At 39.8% G+C, this 20,522-nt stretch overlaps 1 protein-coding gene across 10 annotated transcripts in view; it reads left to right on the plus strand.

The window, feature by feature from the left end:
• The window catches only part of DYNC1I1 (dynein cytoplasmic 1 intermediate chain 1), a 211,901-nt gene that overhangs the window by 33,205 nt on the left and 158,174 nt on the right, over positions 1-20,522 (plus strand). For 6 of the 10 annotated variants that reach the window (XM_041466643.1, XM_041466639.1, XM_041466640.1 and 3 more), the window contains 3 exons: positions 11,207-11,324; positions 13,459-13,573; positions 16,257-16,347. In XM_041466643.1, coding sequence (XP_041322577.1) covers positions 11,217-11,324; positions 13,459-13,573; positions 16,257-16,347 — 314 coding nt within the window. In that variant the 5' untranslated portion in view covers positions 11,207-11,216. The remainder of the gene's footprint in view (positions 1-11,206; positions 11,325-13,458; positions 13,574-16,256; positions 16,348-20,522) is intronic. The other 4 variants (XM_041466641.1, XM_041466638.1, XM_041466646.1 and 1 more) reach the window with 2 other exon arrangements.

Consider the following 20,522-nt stretch of genomic DNA (forward strand, 5'->3'; position numbering starts at 1 on the left):
AGTTAATACCCGTGTGGATCTTGAAGTCTTTAAATGGAGATCATGTCTCCTCAGTGTTCATTCAGTAAAGTTTAATTAAGTTTAATTTTTTCCCAAGAAAGTTTCTGATCTCACTAAATCAAGTGATAAGTTAGGAGTAAGTGTAATTAAAGTTGGTTACCTCCCATTTTTTGTGTTATTTTGTATGTCTGTATATATCTTTGTCAATAAGACTGCTGTGCTTTCTCATATCATGTAACGTCCACTTTTGCTAAAGGATTAACTTTAACTAAACTTTAACTTAACTTTAACTTTTAACTTTTAACTTAACTTTAACTTTACCCAAGTACTCCTTGGTTCTCTTTGGTTCTCTTTTCTGATACTGCAATGATCTGTAGTTTAACATTTTAACAGTTTGATGTGGCTGAAAACCAGATATGGATCATCTCTAGTTACCTTGTGGACCTTCAGTGGTCCAGTATTTTGACAGCCACTAGTAAATGTTGATATAGTTTCCAAAACTGTCTATACTGCCTTCCCCATTTGAAGAGAACTGTTGGTGTCTAACTCATGTCTTGGTCTCAAATTCTGGAGCTGAGGTCTTGGTGTAACAGGCCATGCACTAAGTCTTGCTTCTGGATGTGTCCTGCAGTGTGCTCCAGGGATGTGATTGCCCCACAGTTTAGGACAGGGACTTGTTTGCTTTTGCTCTCAGTCAGCCCATTTTGCAAAGCTTCTTCTCAGTGGAAGCCAGGGCATTTGAGAGGTATGTGTGTGTGTGGGAGAGGAGAGCTCATGTGCAGCCAGCATTGCGTTTGTCGGAGGCTGTGCTTAAAGTGCAGAGCATGTCCACATCTAAAACCTGGGATGCCTACTTGGAATTCCCCAAACTGGAAGTTCTTATGGTGACTAGGAAGCTCAGCTGCATCTAAACTGACAAAATGGTATGGAAACAGAAATTAAAATTGCTGTCCTCAAAAATCAGCTTGGCTCTCACCTGGCTCCTGAAGCATAGGAAGTTTAAAAACTCACTTTTTTGACTTTTTTGCCCTTTTCTGATGTGTTCATACCCCGGAGCCCCCAGACTCAACAGCCAGTGTGTCCACTCTATCTCTCTGAGGCTGCTCTATCTAGTTCATTTCTCGTTGCTCAAGCCCATCTGCCAGACTGTGCCCTCCATGCCGAGCTGCAGCTGACAGGATCTGCTCCTGGTTTTAATGGGACTCACCTAAAGTAAAGGAGTCTCAGGTAATTTTTACTTTTGCTTAAAGAGATAATTTGCCTTCATCTGTGCTCTGACCAGCAACCTATATGTCTTCTGCAGTAAGTACTTTTCCAGTCTTTCCCGCTGAAACTGCTTCACATAAGTCTAAAGTATTAAAGTTTCTTTGAGTGCAGCAGAGCATGTGGGAGAAATAGAAAGGACTCTTCATCACCTAGCTTCAAATGCTCGGGAAGGAGTCTTTGGCTCCAGATACTAAATACAGCATTGTATTGTAAACTAAACAGTCACTGTGTATAATATAAACTAACCCTGAAACAAAGACTGGAACCCAGAGGCCTCTGTTAGGGATTAATGTTCACTGTCTCGCATCTGCTTCTTCTGGTCCAATGAATCTTTGCAGAAAAGAAATTAATAGAAAATAGCTTTGATGATTAAGAATGCAATCTCCATTCCTCCAGTCCTTCTCACTCATTAGCCAACAGCCACCCTAGGAATGTGAGTTTCAGTCTTCTCAAGACAAAAATGTCCAAACCTCCCCCCACCCAAACAAACCACAAACAAACAAACAGCCCCCAAAACATGTTTTTCCTATTTGGGTGGAACACTTTAACCACAGAAAAGGTAAATGGAAGGCATAGATTTCTTGATTCTTAATCCTCTCTCATATTCAAATTCTTTGAATACATCCTTTACATTTTGCTATTAGGCGTCTGCATTTATCATCTTGCCTTGTTACCTGGACATACCTTTTTTCTCTTCTGTCAGTCAGCAGGGATATTTGGCTAAGGCAGGCTCTGAGCATTCATCTTGCTTTGTTCGTACCGCCAGATAAGCCCTGGAAAGTACAAAGACAATGGTAGTATTGTTTATTCTACTTTTTGAGAACTTTCTGTATATTTCTTACAGCCAGGGCTCTTCCCTGCTTTCTAAATCCTTAGCTGTCTTGACTTCAGAGCTGAAATCAATATGTAATATTTTTAACCTAGTTACATCCTTCCAGACATCAGCAGCAAAGCAAAGCATATTTTGTTATAAGAAAGAAATGGTATCTGGGTAAGTCTTCCAGCAAAACCTGTGTGGTGGCAGCAGCATAGCTTGTTCTTTGATGTCTCTCTGGCAGTTGTCATAGCTGGGTTAAGAAGCAGACACTAGAGCATGCATTTTTCATGTTTGAGGAAATGGCTTTAAGTAGCACTTTGTAGCCATGTACCACTAGGGTTATCTCAGGAGGAGGGTGGAAAAGTCAGAGGGGTCAGTTTTACGCCCCAGTATGGAATGAAAGTACACGTTTTAATGTCTGAAATATTTTCAGGATAGAGAAAATGAGTCTTTGTTCCACTTCAGGAGAGACTAGCAGACATCCTGAAGTAAAATTCAAAGTTAGGTTTTAGTAAATCATTAAATTTACCCCTGGGAGGCATTTTGGTACTGTTAGATGAACAAGATATTTTATATAGATTTTGAAGAAGTGGTCAAATCAATGATAGCAGAAGATGTCATTGACATCTGATCATTGTATAAGACATACACACAAAAGAAATTGAAATCAAGGACATGAAATACAATATAATATTTTATTTTTTTAGATAAGTGACCTGCAGCTTGATGTTTAGATTGTTACCTCTCTCACGTTATCCATCTCTAAAATCTTACCAATTTACAGCTTGCATTTGAGTGTCTTTTAATGTCAGAAAACACCTTTAAATTATCCTGCTAGGTCACAGAATCATAGAATGTCTGGAGTTGAAAGGGGCCTTTGAGATCTTCTAATTCAAGGGCCCCTTCAGTGGATAGAGACACCTTTCACTCAGAGCTCCATCCAACCTGTCATTTAAACACTTCCAGGCATGGTGCATCCACAGCTTCTCTGGGCAACCTGTTCCCTTGCCTCACCATCCTCACAGTAAAAGCTTTTTCCTAATAGCCAATCCAAACCTACTGTTTTTCAGTTTGCATCTCTTTCCCCTTGTCCTGTCACTTCCAGCTGTTATAAGAAGTCTCTTTCTTGTAGGCTCCTTTCAGGTACTGGAAAACTACAATTAGGTCACCCCAAAGTCCACTCTTTTCCAGGCTGAACAAATCCAAATCTCTCAGCCTTTCCTCACAGGAGATGCACTCCATCTCTCTGATCAACTTGGGGCTTCATCTGGACTCACTTCAGCAGGTCCATGTGCTTCCTAATAGCCAATCTACTGGGCCCCAGGGCTGGCTGCAGCACTGCAGGTCGGGTCTCACTGGAGCACAGCAGAGGGGTAGAATCCCCTCTCTCGCCCTGCTGGCCACACTGCTTTTGGTGAAGCCCACTTTGGTTTGGCTTCCTGGGCTGCGAGTGCACATTGCCAGGTCATGTCCAGCCTCTCTCTCCCTAAGTCTAACGGGCTGCTCTTGGTCTGTTCATCCTGCAATTCCTCTCTGGAGCAAGCTGGGAAATTCACAGAAAATAACACAGTGCAACGAGAGAGACCAGTTAATGTGAGGGGAACGTAGTCACAAAAGTTGGAATTTTGTTATGTCATTCCCAGCCATATACAGAGCTACATATGGAATCCTGGGTATTATTGCAGCCACACAGTAAAAGATGACAGAGACAGAAGCTGATAGAGAGGGCAGTGACCAAGGATGCTTAGGAATCTTCTATTCTACAAGATCTAAATGTTGTCAAGCATGCAAGTGGTTGCTTTGTTAAAAACATCTGCACTTTGTAGCTGGGGCACAATTCCTCAGTCAGATCCCCGGGAAGTACAAATCAGTATCGGCTGCTGCATCATTGAGGACCATCTCTCAGAAGCACATCTGAGACCAGTGTGCAGTTATACCTGTGCTCATTAACACTTATTGAGAGAAAATCCAGGACATTTGTAAGATCTATTTCAGTTTTCTTTGAGGTGATATATGCAGTTGGTTCTGTGGAATTCAATACGAAGGGAGCATATTTGGTGCAAGATGTGCAGCAGTTTTGCTAGAGTGTCATGTCAGTATGAGTCCTTGAGTTCATTCTGCTCCTTGCTGGAATGTTGTGTGTTTCTTACTCATCTCCAGTGAGTTGTTGCCAGCAGCTTCTTCCCTTCAACCTTGATGGCTCTTCCATGGCACTAGGTTTCTTTGATGCCTTGTGAAGGCTCACCTAGAACAGAGCCTAAATGGAGATAAAGAATAAAGTAGGTATTTATTAGGAGGCCTCAACAGATCCACTTGGGCAGTACAAGAGCCCAGCCAGGGCTACAGTCAAGATGAACCCAAAATGGTCACAAAATGGATGACCCTCAAGGGGTCTCACACTTTTATAAGTTCTGGTCCGTTAGCATATTGGAGTTAATTGTCTAATTACAGCTTTAGCTTATTAAGTCCCATCCTTCTTGTTCTTTCTTCATTCTGTCATTGTTTATGCTCTTGGGCCTGAGATTTGGATCATTTGTCCTTATCCCCAGCTAGAGAAGTAATTGTTTTGTCTACCTACTCTGTGACAAGAGCTTACCATCCCCTAACACGAAGCTCGGAACTACACACTAAAGCAGCACAGAATGCAAAAAACGTAAAAGCTAAAACCTGAGGCATCATGTTGGAATTGAAAAGATCATGGTAAATTTACGTGACTAAAGGGGCATGGAGGGAAATAAGTCCCATCCTTCTTGTTCTTTCTTCATTCTGTCATTGTTTATGCTCTTGGGCCTGAGATTTGGATCATTTGTCCTTATCCCCAGCTAGAGAAGAAATTGTTTTGTCTACCTACTCTGTGACAAGAGCTTACCATCCCCTAACACGAAGCTCGGAACTACACACTAAAGCAGCACAGAATGCAAAAAACGTAAAAGCTAAAACCTGAGGCATCATGTTGGAATTGAAAAGATCATGGTAAATTTACGTGACTAAAGGGGCATGGAGGGAAAGGGATGACAAGAAGGTGTTGCTTTGCGTGCACTACTCCTGTTGCTGGAAGAATGGGCAGTAGTAGAGTTCTGCTCACATGCTACTTTGTGAAGACCATATGATTCAGATGAAACTGAGTTAATTTTGTAGTAGGGCCGTTATGGAAGAACAAGAGTGAAAAGATTAAATGGTAATAGATTGTAAGGGATGTGTAACTGAGCAGTTGTGGCTACATATCTTATACCCTGTCAGCATCAAAATAAATAGGCTAGAGATGTGCTGACCTGTTGCATAGCAACCAGGAGGAAGCACAGAAACAAATCTCTGGATGCTTGTGATTTGTAAACCTTTACAGAACAAAGTACAAGACCTTTGCCCATCTGCTAGAAATGTTCAGAAGCTGAAGGATAAAAATGGTACAGTCCCTGAAATGTAACACTTGACAACCATTTTATTTATAGATAAATACACAGATGCAGTGTAAAAAGACTATTTTGCCTCAAGGTTATGTAGAAATAAAAATACTTAGTCTCTCCAATTTTACTTAGTGTTTTCCTGAATTCATCACACACAGGAGATTCCTTTAAATACTGCAAATGCTGAATTTTTGCAGCTGCAAATATTTGCTCATTGTTGTGATTTTGTAAACATTGATATACCCATTTAGCAAAACTATTTATGTTATTCAACTGAAGTCAAGTACAAATTCTGATGCATGATGAAAAGAGGCACTCATGTTTATTTAAAAATTGCTGTTGAAATGCTTCTAGCCCCTCTTGCCCGTTTGAAGTGTGTTTCAAACATTATTTTCAAATGAATGTGATGTGTAGAATACTAGGGTAGCAGCTCCCTCTGGTTTCTTGCAGACCAAAGCTGTTTATCTGCTTTGTACAGTTTCATACTTTGCATGCACTCTTTACAGTTGTGGAAGTCATAGGTAGATCTCATGGGAATTTTTTTCTATTGTAAAAATACATTATATTTCTAACTGTAGGAAAGATGCTATTTTGTACCAAGTAGAGATAAATACGGTACATCATAGAAATGAATAATTTTTTTCCAGTGGAACACTTCATATGTCAGAGTTTCAACAGTAATAGTACTTCCACTCTGTAAACACATCCTTTAAAACCAAAACCACTGAATAATATATTTCATTGTGCAACATCTTTTGCATTTCACACAAATATGTTTTGCAGTTTCGGACGCAAGTAACTGGCTATTTATGAAGGCATATGAATAATACATGTACAGTGTCTCTAAATGCTAGATGCTGCCTGTTTATTTCAAAGAAGTTCATTAATGAATCAATTATTTATAATTAGTTATATAGGATGACTAATGCCATATGTAACAGTATTTAATGAACCCCCTTGGTAATTGCAACAGAGATAATAAGAAAAAAGACAGCACAGGAACTCACAAATCAGGAAAGACCTCAAGGCTCATGAAGGGTAAAATTTCTACTCTAGTGCAGCCTACTGAATGAACAGCATGTAAAAATCCTGCAAACACCAAAAAGCAGTAAAATCTGTAGGCTTTCTTATGTGCTACCAGATTTGGAAACTTAGGTTCCTTTTTAGATGAGCTTGGCAAAAGCATGCAGGCAAAATGCTATCCTAGCAAATACAAAGAGCAGGCTGGAAGAGAAGGGAGATCTTACATGTTGCTTATTTTTTCTACTTAAAAAGTGCACTGTTGTAATTGTCTTTTTACTTTATTTGCTATACATTGCGCATTTTGGGCTTTTTTCCCCCCTATATTTAGTCTACATACACATCTTGCAACTCTTTGTACCTGTTCTGGTTTTATTACTCTAGCAAGTATCAACTTACTTCTTTGAAATTCAAGTAAAACTTTTTAGGTACCTGTGATGTTTCTGTTGTTAAGTGTTTATACAAGTGCTTTGAAAAAATATCTGCTCAAATACTTGATCATTGATAAAGCTTGTAGCTTATAAAGCTGTAGTAAAACTGGCTTACGCCTCTAAAAGTACTTGCATGGCTTTTAATCCAGTCAAGGATGAAATGGTTGTGAGATGTTACTACCTGTGGGATGAGCTTAGTGGAGTAGTTTGGCATATGTTGTGTACAGCAGAGAAGTTTGTGCAAACATCATTATTATTTTAAGATTAATGTAAATTGTCTTTCAAATATCTTGTTTCATACAGTGACAAGCTAAAAGGAGCTGCTGGGAGCATTGGAAGGACAGGATTCTTCTCACCCTGAGACATTTACAATGGAGATTTCTAGAATTTAATGTAGATCACCCCGGGATCTTTTTCACTGCTGGGAGCATTGGTAGGACAGGATTCTTCTCACCCTGTCTGAGACATTTACAGTGGAGATTTCTAGAATTTAATGTAGATCACCCCGGGATCTTTTTCATAATTAAAAAGGAATTGGTGACTTTGGGGTGTGCTTGATCTTAGCTGCTTTTAAACATCTGCTTTAGCAAAAGTGGAATCATGTCCTAGGATACCGAGACTCTTTTGATTTTACCTGTACTGATGGTAGGGATAGCTCTGCCTGTACACTGTGGGCATCCAGGATGCTGTGAGCTGAGCCAGAAGGTGGTGAAGTCCCTGGGAGCCAGTGCTGCACGTGCACAGGCCTGGGTAGCTGCCATCATGCTGGCTCTGGGGTGTAAGTGGAATTAACTGTGTTTCCAAGCCTAAGAGGGGACTCTGAGGCATGTTTAATGCCATGGGGAAAACTGACATCTTGAAATGGAGCACTCCATTTTATCAAAAGGTATGCCATGAGGAGGCAATTCCTTTCTTCAGTATCTCAAAGGAAGGAGAATTTTCTCCAAGTACTGGGAGTTCAGGCAGATGCTCTGTGCATCCTGATAACAAGAACCTGTGCTAGCATGTGTGGTAAGCTCTTCTGCAGTGGGAGGACTCTCTCCCCTTTTAAAACCATGACAATAAACTGGGTCAAACAAATAAAAATTGGTCTAAGATCTGAGATTATGGATCTCCCTTAAACAGGGGAGCCCCAGGCTGCTGCCCTGCTATGATAATTATTTCTACACTTACTCAGTGTTCAGTGTGTTTGTTCCTATGTGTTCCTTCTCCCACACAGGGGATTTAATTGCTTCAGTACAAAATGTGCTCCTTAGTGATTCCTCTGACCAGTGCATTCTCCCAGGCTGGAGATTAGGTTGTGCATAAGCCTTGGGCTGTCATTCTGCACCACAGAGAATGTTAAAAGTAAATCTCTTTTACTGTTTGCCTTTATCTCTCTTGGTGTGGCATGCCTTTTGGCACTCAGAATGGCACTTCTTAGAAATTTGCTCCCAGGAATGAAGTGTGTTAACTCCATGGTTAATGCCAAGCAGAGTGATAAGTACATTTGCCTCCTTGCTTGCTACGAGCTTGCTGGCATCTAAGAAAGGTGGTTACACACCCTTGGTGTTCAGTTTGTGCTAAAATTGTAAATAGCCAGTCTGCAGGTTGGTAAGCTGTCTGGGGGGCTCAGGCATGACAGTAATATATTCAGGATGAAAGTCTATAACTGAGCTCTGGCAGCATTCTTTGAAGGAAATTTAATACATCGTCTTTGTTGTATGTAAGATCTATTTTGTTAAAAATAGAGCAAAGTTATAATAGGATTTGATCACCCTGACTGGAGCCTTGTAAAAGAGGGGCCAGGCACTAAACCATTGATGCTCAAATCAGGAGAAAAGCTAGTTAGCTTCCCTGACATTAAGGGAATGAATTTTTAGAAAGCCATTCATTGATATCTGACAAACAGCTTGAAAGGGATGCCAAACCCTCAGGGTTTCTGTCAGTAGCCTTAAAATGCATTTGCATATTTTTTGCATGGAAATGGGAGCTCTCTCTCTGTTGCAGAACTAAAAGGGTGCAAAAACTCTATCTAGTCCAAGGGGCTCTGAGGGGTAACTTCATAATCAGAATTCAAATGGGTGCAACAGATTAGGAAAATGTCTTCAAATGGGATTTCAGCCATATCTAAAAGAGACATAGAAATCCTGAACAGATTGGTAGGCAAAACATTACCTGCTCTGCCATTAAAATGCTTGTTGGTTTTTTTTTTTCCTCTGGGCATTTCTCATGTGAAAAATAGCTCACTGATATCAGCTGATCCCACAGATTAGTGTTGTTTAAGGTGCTACTGCTTACTTTTCCTGATAGCAAATGCAATTTTTTTTTTCTAACAGTTTTCATTTTCTCCAATTGATAGCAAAACCACTATGGATAGGATGAGAGTGATAGAGGAATAAAGAAATGGTGGTCCTCCACATGCAGCCAGTGTATCCAGTGATCCCATTAGTTGGCAGCTGTCCTTTGTAGCTATACCATTTACTGGCAGCTGTTGTGGATGGAACCAGAGTCCCCTGGCCTTGAAAGGGTGCCTTGCCAGCATGGGCAGCTCTGCTGAAGTGCAGAATCTGTGGCAGTGTGAGCTGCAGTTTGAGCTGCTCTTGTGTCTGCCCTTTTCATTAAATGGTTTCCTTGTCTGATTCCAAATGTGATTTTATTCTTTCCTTTAAGGAAAATGCTTGCGAAGACAACAAAGCATTTGGGGCCAAGATTGTGCTTAATGTGCAGGTGGTGTTTTGTTGGCAATATCCTCCATGTCCCATGCTAACTATCAGGCTTTTATCATTTTGAGGAGGAAGCTGATGTCTGCAGTGAAATTCATGATGGGTGAAAGTGCCATGTAATTTTTAGCAGATAAGTTTACTCTCTTGGTCATCCACCCATCCAGGCAGTAATATGAGTAGAGTTCTCATTATGCTAAGGGAGAGCTGACATTCAAATTTCCCATGCATCGAGTGAACAATAGACTTCCATTGCGTGTACATGGCACTGCCATTGATCTGATTGATCTGGAGTTGCAGCAGAGGATATGGTCGGTGATGTGTGAACAGGAAAGGCACAGTTAGCTCTTTTCATGAATGTCTATATTAGTCAGAACTGTCCTTGAAACAAAGTCCTAGTAAGAAAATCAGTATTGACACAGTTAGATTACAGTTCATAATGATTATAATGTTAGAAAATCAATAAATAATCTGTGACTTAAGTTATGGATTTGTGCAATGGTGGTGGGGTTTTACAACTGTAGAAAAACATTAATATATTTTCTTTAAAGATCTGGCTCTGTATCTGTATGGAATGACTTTTTATTTCCTTACCCTTTATTTTCAAGTCTCATGTACATCATTATAGGCTAACAGAGGTTTAAAAGAGTATTTGAGGCTTCACATCTCTATTCTAAAGAAAAGTGGGTTTAAATGGTGGAAGAGGTCTTTCAGTATTTCAGAAGAAATGTTTTTGCCAAGTTTGTGTGGTTGGCATCAAATCAGGAGTGTTAGGCATGTCTCCTGCCTCTTGGAAAGATGATCTGAGCACAAGACTGTTGGCAGAGCAATGTGCTGCTTCATTAAAGAGAAACATTGATTTGCTGGGGTTTTGTGCCTTGTCTGCAGCTTCTTGGGGGAATGGCCCAACTTTCCCTGGAAAGGGTGGAAGAAATTCCTGGGTAGGACAGCTCAGAGCTTGGTGAGAGTGCTCGCTGGAGGGGTGAATGTGAAAAGGAAACTGAGATTGAACTGATGGTCTGTGTGGGACTGTCTTGGTGGGACAGGGGATCCTGCCTGGCAGCTGTACAAAGCACCTGCATAAGCAAAAGCTCTCTTGTTTCCATTTTTTGGAAGTAAAATTATTACTTGTCTAAGAAGTATGGGGCTGTTTGGGGCAGCTCTGGTTCTGGTACTTGGAATCTATTTGTGGATCTGAGATCTACACTCTGGCAGAGCTGCTGAAGATCGTGGAAATCAAAAGAATTTATCTTCAGTTTGAAAGCATTAAAGCATTATTTTGAACAGCAATAGGTTTGCTTCACAAAGGTAATTTTGTAGTAGAGGCAGTCTGAAAATATATTCCACATTTGGTGATATTGTGGTCTGGTTTCTTGAAATGAAAATTGCGAAGAAAATATTCCACTTCCTACAATGTCAGTACAGTCCAAGGACCAGTGTTTATATGGAAATATATTTGTTGCAATTTTAGAAGCCCTCATTTTGATATAATTAACTATCTTTTTTTTTTCAGTAAATAGGGTAATCATTCAATTTTCACCTCGATTTCCATATTTTTGTTTCCAGCAGAGTCAAAATGTCAGACAAAAGTGATTTAAAAGCAGAACTTGAGCGCAAAAAACAACGTTTGGCTCAGATAAGAGAAGAAAAGAAACGGAAGGAGGAAGAAAGGAAGAAAAAAGAGGTAAATTTGCAAAACCATCTTTTAGATGGCTTATGCTTGCACAGGGGGCTTGCTGAGGTGTTGACATCTCAGTATTGTATGCCCCAAGGTATCTGTCATGTGGAATGAGAGACTCAAACCCACATCAGACTAACCTGAAAATCAAAAAGCTTATTTTTAGTCAAGAATATTGGGGTGAGGAAATTGCTTTTAAAACCACGGCACTGTCAAATGACAACAGTTTAGACAACATGATGTGCATGTGTATGGAGAAAGAAAAATTGATTTGCCACAATGCTTTTTCCTGGGCTCTCCTTCAATGGAAAGGGAGTGGAGAGTGGGGAAAGACAGAAAGAGGACTCACATTTTTTCAAGCCATTACAATCTAAATATGTATTTTTGTACTCTGAAGACTAGTTTGATTACTAGCTAAGGTAACAGATTTACAATTATTATTCTCCAGTAAAGTAAAACATAATTGCAATTGCATTTTCATCTTCTGGCATGGGTGCATCTTTCAGTTCTGTTAAAGTTTGATTGACATATTAGTTTATTTGTCCTTGACAATATGCATTAGGTTTATCATTAAGGGATTTGTACTTCTTTTTATTCAGTCACTTAGTGGAATAGAGGTGAGAATTGACAGGGAGTGGATATTCATTTTCATGCAAAGTCAGAGAAGCATTAAGTGATTATGCTTCCTTTCCTTCAAATGTCAACACTTACTGTAGTTTAAAGCACCTGTTATCCTTTACTAATAACTGGTTTCCTTTTAAACTGACACTTTAATATTGTACATGAATTTCATGGAATTACCGTGGAAATGTGACGTGATCCAAGAAGTCAGCATTCCAGTTTTGGCTGTCTTTTTAATCTTTTTTCATTTGAGCCACATTTGTGCAGTTAGAGCACACACCCAGTGGGGCTCCCGGACTCACTGGGGAAGTCCTCCACAAGCAGATCTTTAAATGGTTGTGCTTTCAGTGTTCATTACTAAAGAACTAGAGGGAGAGGAGCCAAGATAATGGCTGAAGGGAGCTGTTAGGTCCTTTCTCTTTGTCCCCTGACTCTGACTTTGTGCCTGGTGGAGAACTTGTGGTGGTTGAAACTTTCCATTGGCCCCGAGAGCCATGTCTGCAGATAATGCTGCCATGCATAATTGTGTAAATGGGCTGTGCTGTGGTGCCAGATGGCTCCAGTAGTGAAGGCTGACACTCACAAAGGTGCTTGGTCATTCTCACTGGTGCAGGAGAGCTGTCTACAACCCTACATACTGTGAGATAGTTCATGGGAAGAGCTGAGCACAGGAGTATGCCTGGGCCTTGACTATAAAATCACTGCTTCCTGGCTGTTTCCGAACTGGAGAACACAAATATTCTGAATTTCCAGGTTTTCTGTTGTGCCTGCACCAAGATCAACACCAGTCTGAGGAGCTGCACAAGTCCTCTTTTCCAACACTCTGGTTTCAGTAGAAAGGGCAACCTCGTTGTGGGATTCCGGCTAATGCAGGTGGTCCTGCTGTTTTTAGATACCCACAGATCAGAGTGGGGGAAGACTAATATATGGAAGCTCCAAGGATGTAGAGATAGCTAAACAGAGAGGGAAGGGTCTTTTGGGCCTTTAGTGAGCCCAGGGCTGCCAAAGTCCTAGTTTAGAGATGTCAGTTCTTTCCTTTGCACCTTTTGGATATTGAAATTAATGAGCAAGTATTTCTTTTCCCAACAAGTGCTTGGGACCAAATGTAGGACCTTAAGCTACATCACTGAAATGCAATGAAATTTTTTTCTTGATTCTGAAGTAAGTAGGAAAGGGGCCAGTTCTATTCAGGGTAATGATACTTGTTGTTCTATGGTCAGCTTTTATGTTAGTTGAATATGTTGCACCTCCTCAGTAAGAGGCAGAAAATTTCCATCATTGTCCAGTAAAAATTCTTGCAAATATCCTTGCAAAAACCAGTTTTACCATCCATTTAGGGAAAAATATTGTTGCTGATATATACAGTATAAATTATCTAAGTTACAAATTACCTAAAAGTGTCAAAATGAATTTCAAATTGTACCTAAGCAATAGTGCTTACAAATATTTCCACACGTAGAATTGCTAGAGCTGATTACATATGAAATAAACTTTTCTGTTCTCTTGTGGTTTAACTCAGGCTGATCTACAGCAGAAGAAGGAGCCAGCTCAGGAAGATTCTGACCTAGACCGTAAAAGAAGAGAGACAGAGGCTTTGTTACAGAGCATTGGTATATCCCCAGAACCACCTCTAGGTATTTAAGAGAAGCACACTGTAAAGCATTCAGCTCTGCCACAACTAATGCTTTCTTTCTACTAAAGCATGCTTGGCTTTTTTTATTTTTGGCTGTATTAGTGAAGTGAACTCTTCTGTTTGAATGCCTGCCATACCATTCACGTATACAAGCTCATGGCATTTTGAGTACTTGTCATTGCCAAAAACATCTGTTTCATTTCTTCAGGAATTTTTTATGAACATAATGCAGGTTGGTTTTGCATACCAGCAGTGATTTCTTTTCTGATGGACTGTTTTGTCTTCTCACTCAAAAATATAAGTGCTAACTTCCTTAGCCCCAAGTTTTGATTCAAAAATTCAAATTAAGCATTTGTAAGGAAGGAGGAGCATAGTTATGTGGGAACTCCCACTGTGTTTCTTTTAAAATTAAGAAAAACTGGAGAAGCAAAATTTAAAAAAAGAAGCAAAAATCACAAATAGAAAAACACTTTTGTGTTTTCACAAACAGTCACTATTGTACATTTTTGCTCTGGTTTCTTCTGCTTGACATCTTTTTTTTTGTTTTGATATTTTAGTTATAGAACCTGAAGGCTTCAGTTTAAAAACACATACAGTATCTGAGTATGGATTACCTTGATTAAGATCTGCCTCATTTATGGAGTGGTCCTAAAGTGAGAAATTTCCTTCCATTTCCCCTTCCCCTTCTCCTTCCCCTTCCCCTTCCCCTTCCCCCTCTCCCTCAAATTTGGGATCACTCTCGCTGTTTTAGCTGAAACCTTGGCCTTTCTGGAGCTATCAAGCCCTTTCATTAAGTTCATTGTGACTGAATCTAGAATTTTACCCCTGGTTATTTTTGCCAGTAATATATAGGAGAAACTTCAAATTTGACAAAATGTTGAAGTTTTGGTTTAGGAAAGCAGCTTCTACAGATGCCTGGGTGCATATGCAAGTAGGTAGTGACATTCTGAATTGGAATTTGAATTAATTACTTGCATCAACCAACATGTATTGAGAAAAGTTACTATTTTTATAGGTTGTGATAGAGTGACTGAAGCTTTTAGACACCACTTCTCAGAAGAATTGTCTGACAAGTAATGGTTAGGTTATTTTTATGTATAATAAAATATGTTTTTTAAATTATATCATGATACAAAAGTAAGGTCCAAGATAAAATCATATATCTTTTTAATGTATAGCATTAAAAGTACTCATTTTTATGTGAGAATGAGTATATATGTCCTTATCATTTTATTGACCAAACACATATATTCATGTTGCAAATTATCAGTTTTTATCTTAGTTAATTTTTTTCTGTTTGATCCTGTCAAAAGAACTCGTAAATTCACGTGTAAGATTATTTAGTTAAAAATAGTATTTTGTTCTCTTTTGTTCCCCTTACATACACTCACAATTATTATAGAAGGAGGATTTAATTCCACCTTCACATGATGCCAGGTCTACTCTGAATATGGAATATGTAAACAACCAGACATACCTGTAACCTGCCAAAGGGCTGTCACGAAGATGAATTCACTTTTCACGCTGCAGTCATTTCTGTGACAGTCTCTAGGGAGAATCTGTATTAAATGCTTGACCATATGGAAAATTCAAATCTCTTGACAGGTCTGTCATTATACATTGTAAAGCATAACAAAGTATTTTAAAGTTTTACTCTGTTAAATCTATAAAAAGAAATGCACATGATTTAAACCAAATGGAAACTTTGCTTTTGCGTTAAGCCCTCTTTTTGTGTTTTATTCAACGTGGCTGCTTTAAAGAATACTTGCTTTAAATCTTGACTGGAGCTATCTCTTAATTTTTAATATTTTTGAGAAACCATTTTAAAAGAAATCAGGATATTTTTGCTCTTTTATTTATTATTTCTTTGTTGAAGAGCTTTAACTTGGGCTGACCTTGAGCTATGAACTTCCTTTCCTGTTTCAGGAAACAAAACTGCCTTTGCATGAAATATGCTTCAAAAACTCTGGCAAGACAAAGAGAAAATAATTTCAAGAGCTTGGGCAAATAGTGTCTAAACCAAGGGAACTTTTCCTTGAATGTTGAAATCATGTCCCACCCAAAATCGAAATTTTTTATGACCTGCATTACTTAAGAAAACAATTGCCAAGTGAACTGTGAATTCTCAGCATCTTTGGGAAATGATTTTAACTTAGCTGATTTCCTTATTTAGCTTTTATTTTTGATGTCATTTCCACACTGCAGCCTTAGAGCATATCTAATGGACACTGGCTTTTGATTTAAATTCAGAATTTGAAAAGTATGCTTGTTGCCTATGTGACTTTACCAGAAGAGTTCACTTAGATTTTTGACAAGACAAGCCCCTGATACTTCTTCATACCTTTAAAATCTTTTGCCAAGCAACTTCAAACCAGACTCAAGAAAACAAGTACTATTTTATTTCTACAGGTATCTTCTTCATTGATTAGCTGTAGATTTCCATTGGGCTTTCAGTCCTGTCTAGATACATGTCAGTTTTAACACTTCCAGAAGACTTAAAATTCACTTGACTCTCTTCCTTTTCTTTTTCTTTCCTTCCTTATTTGCTTTCACCATTTCAAACTCTCCTACTCATTCATCCACTATCATTTTGGTCCATTGGTTTTGATTTGTCTGACACTGCTCTTCATCAGTGCAGTCGCTGCATGTGTTAACATGGGATACCTGTTATTTTCATTATTTAGTCCCAACCCCTATGTCTCCCTCTTCGAAATCAGTGAGCACACCCAGTGACGCAGGCAGCCAGGACTCAGGGGATCTGGGACCCATAGGAAGGTAAGACACAGAGTTAACAGACTTGAATAAATGTGAGGTTTTTTTCACTTTGCTCTTACTTCCCCATGTTATCCTTTTCCTCTGTATATAAGAACATGCTGTATTGAATGTGTACTTTCATTTCTGCATTGTCTACTGGGTGCTGCCGTCCAGAAAGAGTGGTCTTAGATGTGAGGCAAATAAATGCATCCAACAAATGGATCTTAAACTCTGAGCCCCAAACCTTACAGTGGAAGCAAGAGCTGAATTTATACTTCTGAAATGGCCTACAGAAAGCTCTCATGATGTTTGGAAATACACTAGACAAAAGGGAGATGTGCCCAGGGGTAGAACCTGTTCGTGCTGAGTTCTCTCTGTTCACATAACCAGTCCCCTTGGAATTCCTTCTCATGTAACACCAGGTTGCCTCTGGTTGCTGTGACTGCTCATTGCAGTGTGTGCCACTGACAGTGGCAGAGAAGAGCTTGGACAGGAACAGGCTGAAACATCCCAGGACCCACTGGCAATTCTGCCTTGGAAATTTTGGGTGTGGAGAGTTTCATGCACAATGGAAGGGAAGCAGCTCTGTTCTTGTTGGAAACTGGAATGTGTGTGAGGGATGGAAACGAGAGTAATCCTATTTTTGTTTCCATGGGGGAAATAAAAAATGAAGTGGCAATCCCAAAATAATTCCTTCTCTGGAACAGAAAAGAAAGAATGTGAGGATGCTGCTGGTAAGGAAGGGTTTGTTCAAGTAAGAAGAGGTGCAAGCAGCTATACTGTATGTTTTGGGAAATGTAAAAGACAGATCCTAATAGCTCCTTTTGTATCACACTAATTCAACATAGGGCTGAGCTGCCAGCTCATCCAAGTCTGTGAGCCAAGACTTTGCTAATGGCTTGAAAGCACAGCAATTGATTCTGTAGTTAACAGTGCTCAGTAGACATCCTATCATTCCTCTCCAGACATAGACTGTAATGTGACAGAGCTTCAGGACACCAGATTTCATGCCATGCTTAGCGAAATCACACTTCGTAGCAGAGAGTATGTTGTGTCCCCTTCAACCAGATGCAGACACTCTCCCTTGTGTGCGGAGGCTGTGTAGCTGCTATTAAATCAGCTCACCCCTGCTCCCAGATCTACTCTCTAGAAGAAGTGGAGGTTGCTAAGTGAAAAGTCCTAGCCTGTGAGATGTAGCAGTTTAAAACACAGAAAACAGTGTAGTTCTGCCTTCATAAGTAAATGCAGTAGATTTCAGCAAGTCAAAGTACTTTGAGTAGAACAAAAATCCTTTTTAAGCAAAGTATAGCCTGCTGTTCAGGACGAAGCTATTTACCACCGTCCTGTGTGAAGCTCTGACAAAACTGGGTGGAGACTTCTAAATTCCTGCTTTTCCTCTGAACCTTAATGCTGTAGCTTTTTTACCATTAAGGTAAAAAAAGGCTCTTGAAGAATTTATTTGGCTGTTACCCATGCTAGCACTTTGGCTCTCTGTCAGCAACGAGCAATGAAAGCACATGACCACGTGTCCTTTCAGAGGAGAATGGAGTTTGTCCCCTTCTTCTGAGCTCATGACGTTCTGCATTGTGGGCTTTCACTTTGGATCCATTTTCCGGCTTCTTGTGGCCATACTAGGAATTCAGTGGGAATCCTGAGACCTTGCTTGTAGTCTCCCAGTTTTTTTTGGCACATTCTCAGGTATTGAAAGGGCTGTGCTATATGCCAGGAAGGCTGCTTGCAGATCTTTGCCTGGAGCGATTGGTCTGTGGTAATGGAAATAATGTCTGCTCCAGGCCCTGGGGAATGTCTGTAACCAGTGATAGTACTGAGTGGCAGTTAGTGGAATTAGCGTCTCTGGGTGCAGGTAGATGTGCTCAGGGTTTGTGTGGATGGGTGCACTCAAGCCTGCATGTATGATGGAGTGGTCAGGCTTGGTGAGGAAGATGTTGTAGAACTATCATCACAGTGGTTAAACAGGATGAGACCACCTCAGCTGTTTTCTGTGAGAGGTGCCCAGACCATGCATCTAACTTACTTTGACTATTGCGTGTATTACTGCCTGTGTATCTGTATAAACAAGGTTATCCTGCTTCATTTTAATTTATTTTTCCATTTCACTTTCTGTGATAGAGGGGGCACTTCTGCTGGATCCCCTGCCATGCCATCATGCTTGTTAGATAGATCTTTCCTTTTTCTGTACTAGGCTGAGCTCAGGCTTTAGAGGAGAGCAGATTAGTTTCAAATCTGCTAAATGAATCTAAAACCCAATCTCAGCGATCGCAGCTTGTCCGATGTTGCTGCTGCAGGAATGACGAGCTCACACAGCCTGGCAGAAACCCTGCAGGCAGCCTGATTACTCATTGCTGAAGTGTTCCCTGGAGAAAGATGATGGATATTAAAAAAAAAAAAAAAAATAATAAAAAAAAAAATTAAAAACAAAAAACGAAAAAAAAGAAAAAAAGAAAAGAAACTGTGAAGTCACAGATTTTGGGTCCTTACAGGAGAAAGGCTCTGTTGAAAGCTTTGAGGAGATCTTCATGTGTTCCCCTAAGAGGGACCAGATTCTGATACAGAACTAGGTTGTGTTCATACTTCTTTGAGTTGTTGGTGCTTCTGGTAGTTTTCAGACTCAATCTGTTGGTTCCATTATCACCAAGTATATTTGAGATACGCTTTGATCAGCACGCATATGTGATTTCTTACATAAAAGTGAATGTAGTTCAGACAGAAACACAGGTTTATGACATCTGCTTTTCAGGAAAGAAAATTTATAAACTGGAGAGTTTGAACACTCTTCAGTAGTTGTAGTCCTGAAACCACAGATCTCAGTCTTACTTTGCAAGATGAAAACTGACTGGTAACTTGCTCACCAAGTGTAATAGCTACATAGCTATTACAGGCTCCTCCAGCTGAAAAGGTGAAAGCAGCAAAGTGTTTGGTATTGAAGTTGGAGAAATACAAAACAAAAAAAAAAATTCAATAGTGAGACAAATTCATTGCTAAAACAATTTACCTAAAGACTCTGTGGGATCTTCTATCACTGGTCGTTGCTTGTCCAGGATAATGTGTGTGGCAAACAGGCAGATAATAGGTCAAACAATAACTCATTCATAAAGTTGTACAGCCCTTTTGTTGCACAGGAAGAAAAGCTGCATGGTCACAGTAGTCACTTCTGCCATGCATCCTACAGACTAGTAGTGCTGCTACCCTTCAGGGTCGTTGTTTGTTATCTCCAGCACAACAGCCAGAGCAGTGTTGTCTTTTCTCTGATGCCATTCACTGTATTAGGAGAAGAAATGGGGTGGACTTTGTAATAGCACTGAATTGTGGAACCATTTCTGTCTTCTGCATCCCAGGTTTCTATGTTGTTTTTTTTTTTTGTTTGTTTTGCTGCCTAATCTTTAGTACCATTTTGCTATTTGTCACTTGGGAAAACATTAGGTTTGAGCAGCATTCCAGCTTCCCTCTGAGCCATGACAACAACTGTAAGAATAAGCAGATGTTAGATGGATAACTGTTCTAGAAACTGCTGACTGAATGCTTTCAGTTGGACAGGAGAGCCACATTTTATATCTGTTTTTGTGGTCTTGGGGATCATTTTTGAGTAGGCAGAGGTGTGTTACACTTTGATTCTGGTGCTGCTCTTAGTTACCAGGCTACACTGAGCAATTCACTGGAGCCCAGTTGTTGCTCAGAGAGCAATTTACTTGTCTCCACATTGCTTTACACATCCCACTTTGCTTTTTTTTTATGCCTGTTTTGCTTGTGCTATACAGATAGGATGGAAAAATTACATAGCCTGAGCGGATACCCATATCTGAATAGATGGGTCCTTGGTTCATGGAGCTTTCCTACATGATGTATTCAGACATGACTCATTTTTCATAAGACAATATTGCAGGATTGCATGGAGATTCTCCTTGGAATAGAATATGTTTGGCTCTTTCAGGATAAGTGTTTTGGTTTGTTTAGTATTTTGTAAGCATTTTGATGATTCCCTGTGTCCTCTTGGTGATGGTCAGCTTATACATGTACAGACATGCAGAACTTCAATGGAGATTTGAATGCATGTGAAGAAAAGGGCTGAGGTAAAGGCATTTGCTGAGAGGTCCTATGCTGTAGCATAGTGTGAAACACAAATTTGCCTCTATTAATATAAAACTCCTTTGTAATAACTGTATGCATCTCCCTGATGG

This window comes from Pyrgilauda ruficollis, unplaced genomic scaffold (genome assembly GCF_017590135.1).
Source record: "Pyrgilauda ruficollis isolate IOZ18807 unplaced genomic scaffold, ASM1759013v1 scaffold2, whole genome shotgun sequence".
Classification (NCBI taxonomy): Eukaryota; Metazoa; Chordata; class Aves; order Passeriformes; family Passeridae; genus Pyrgilauda; species Pyrgilauda ruficollis.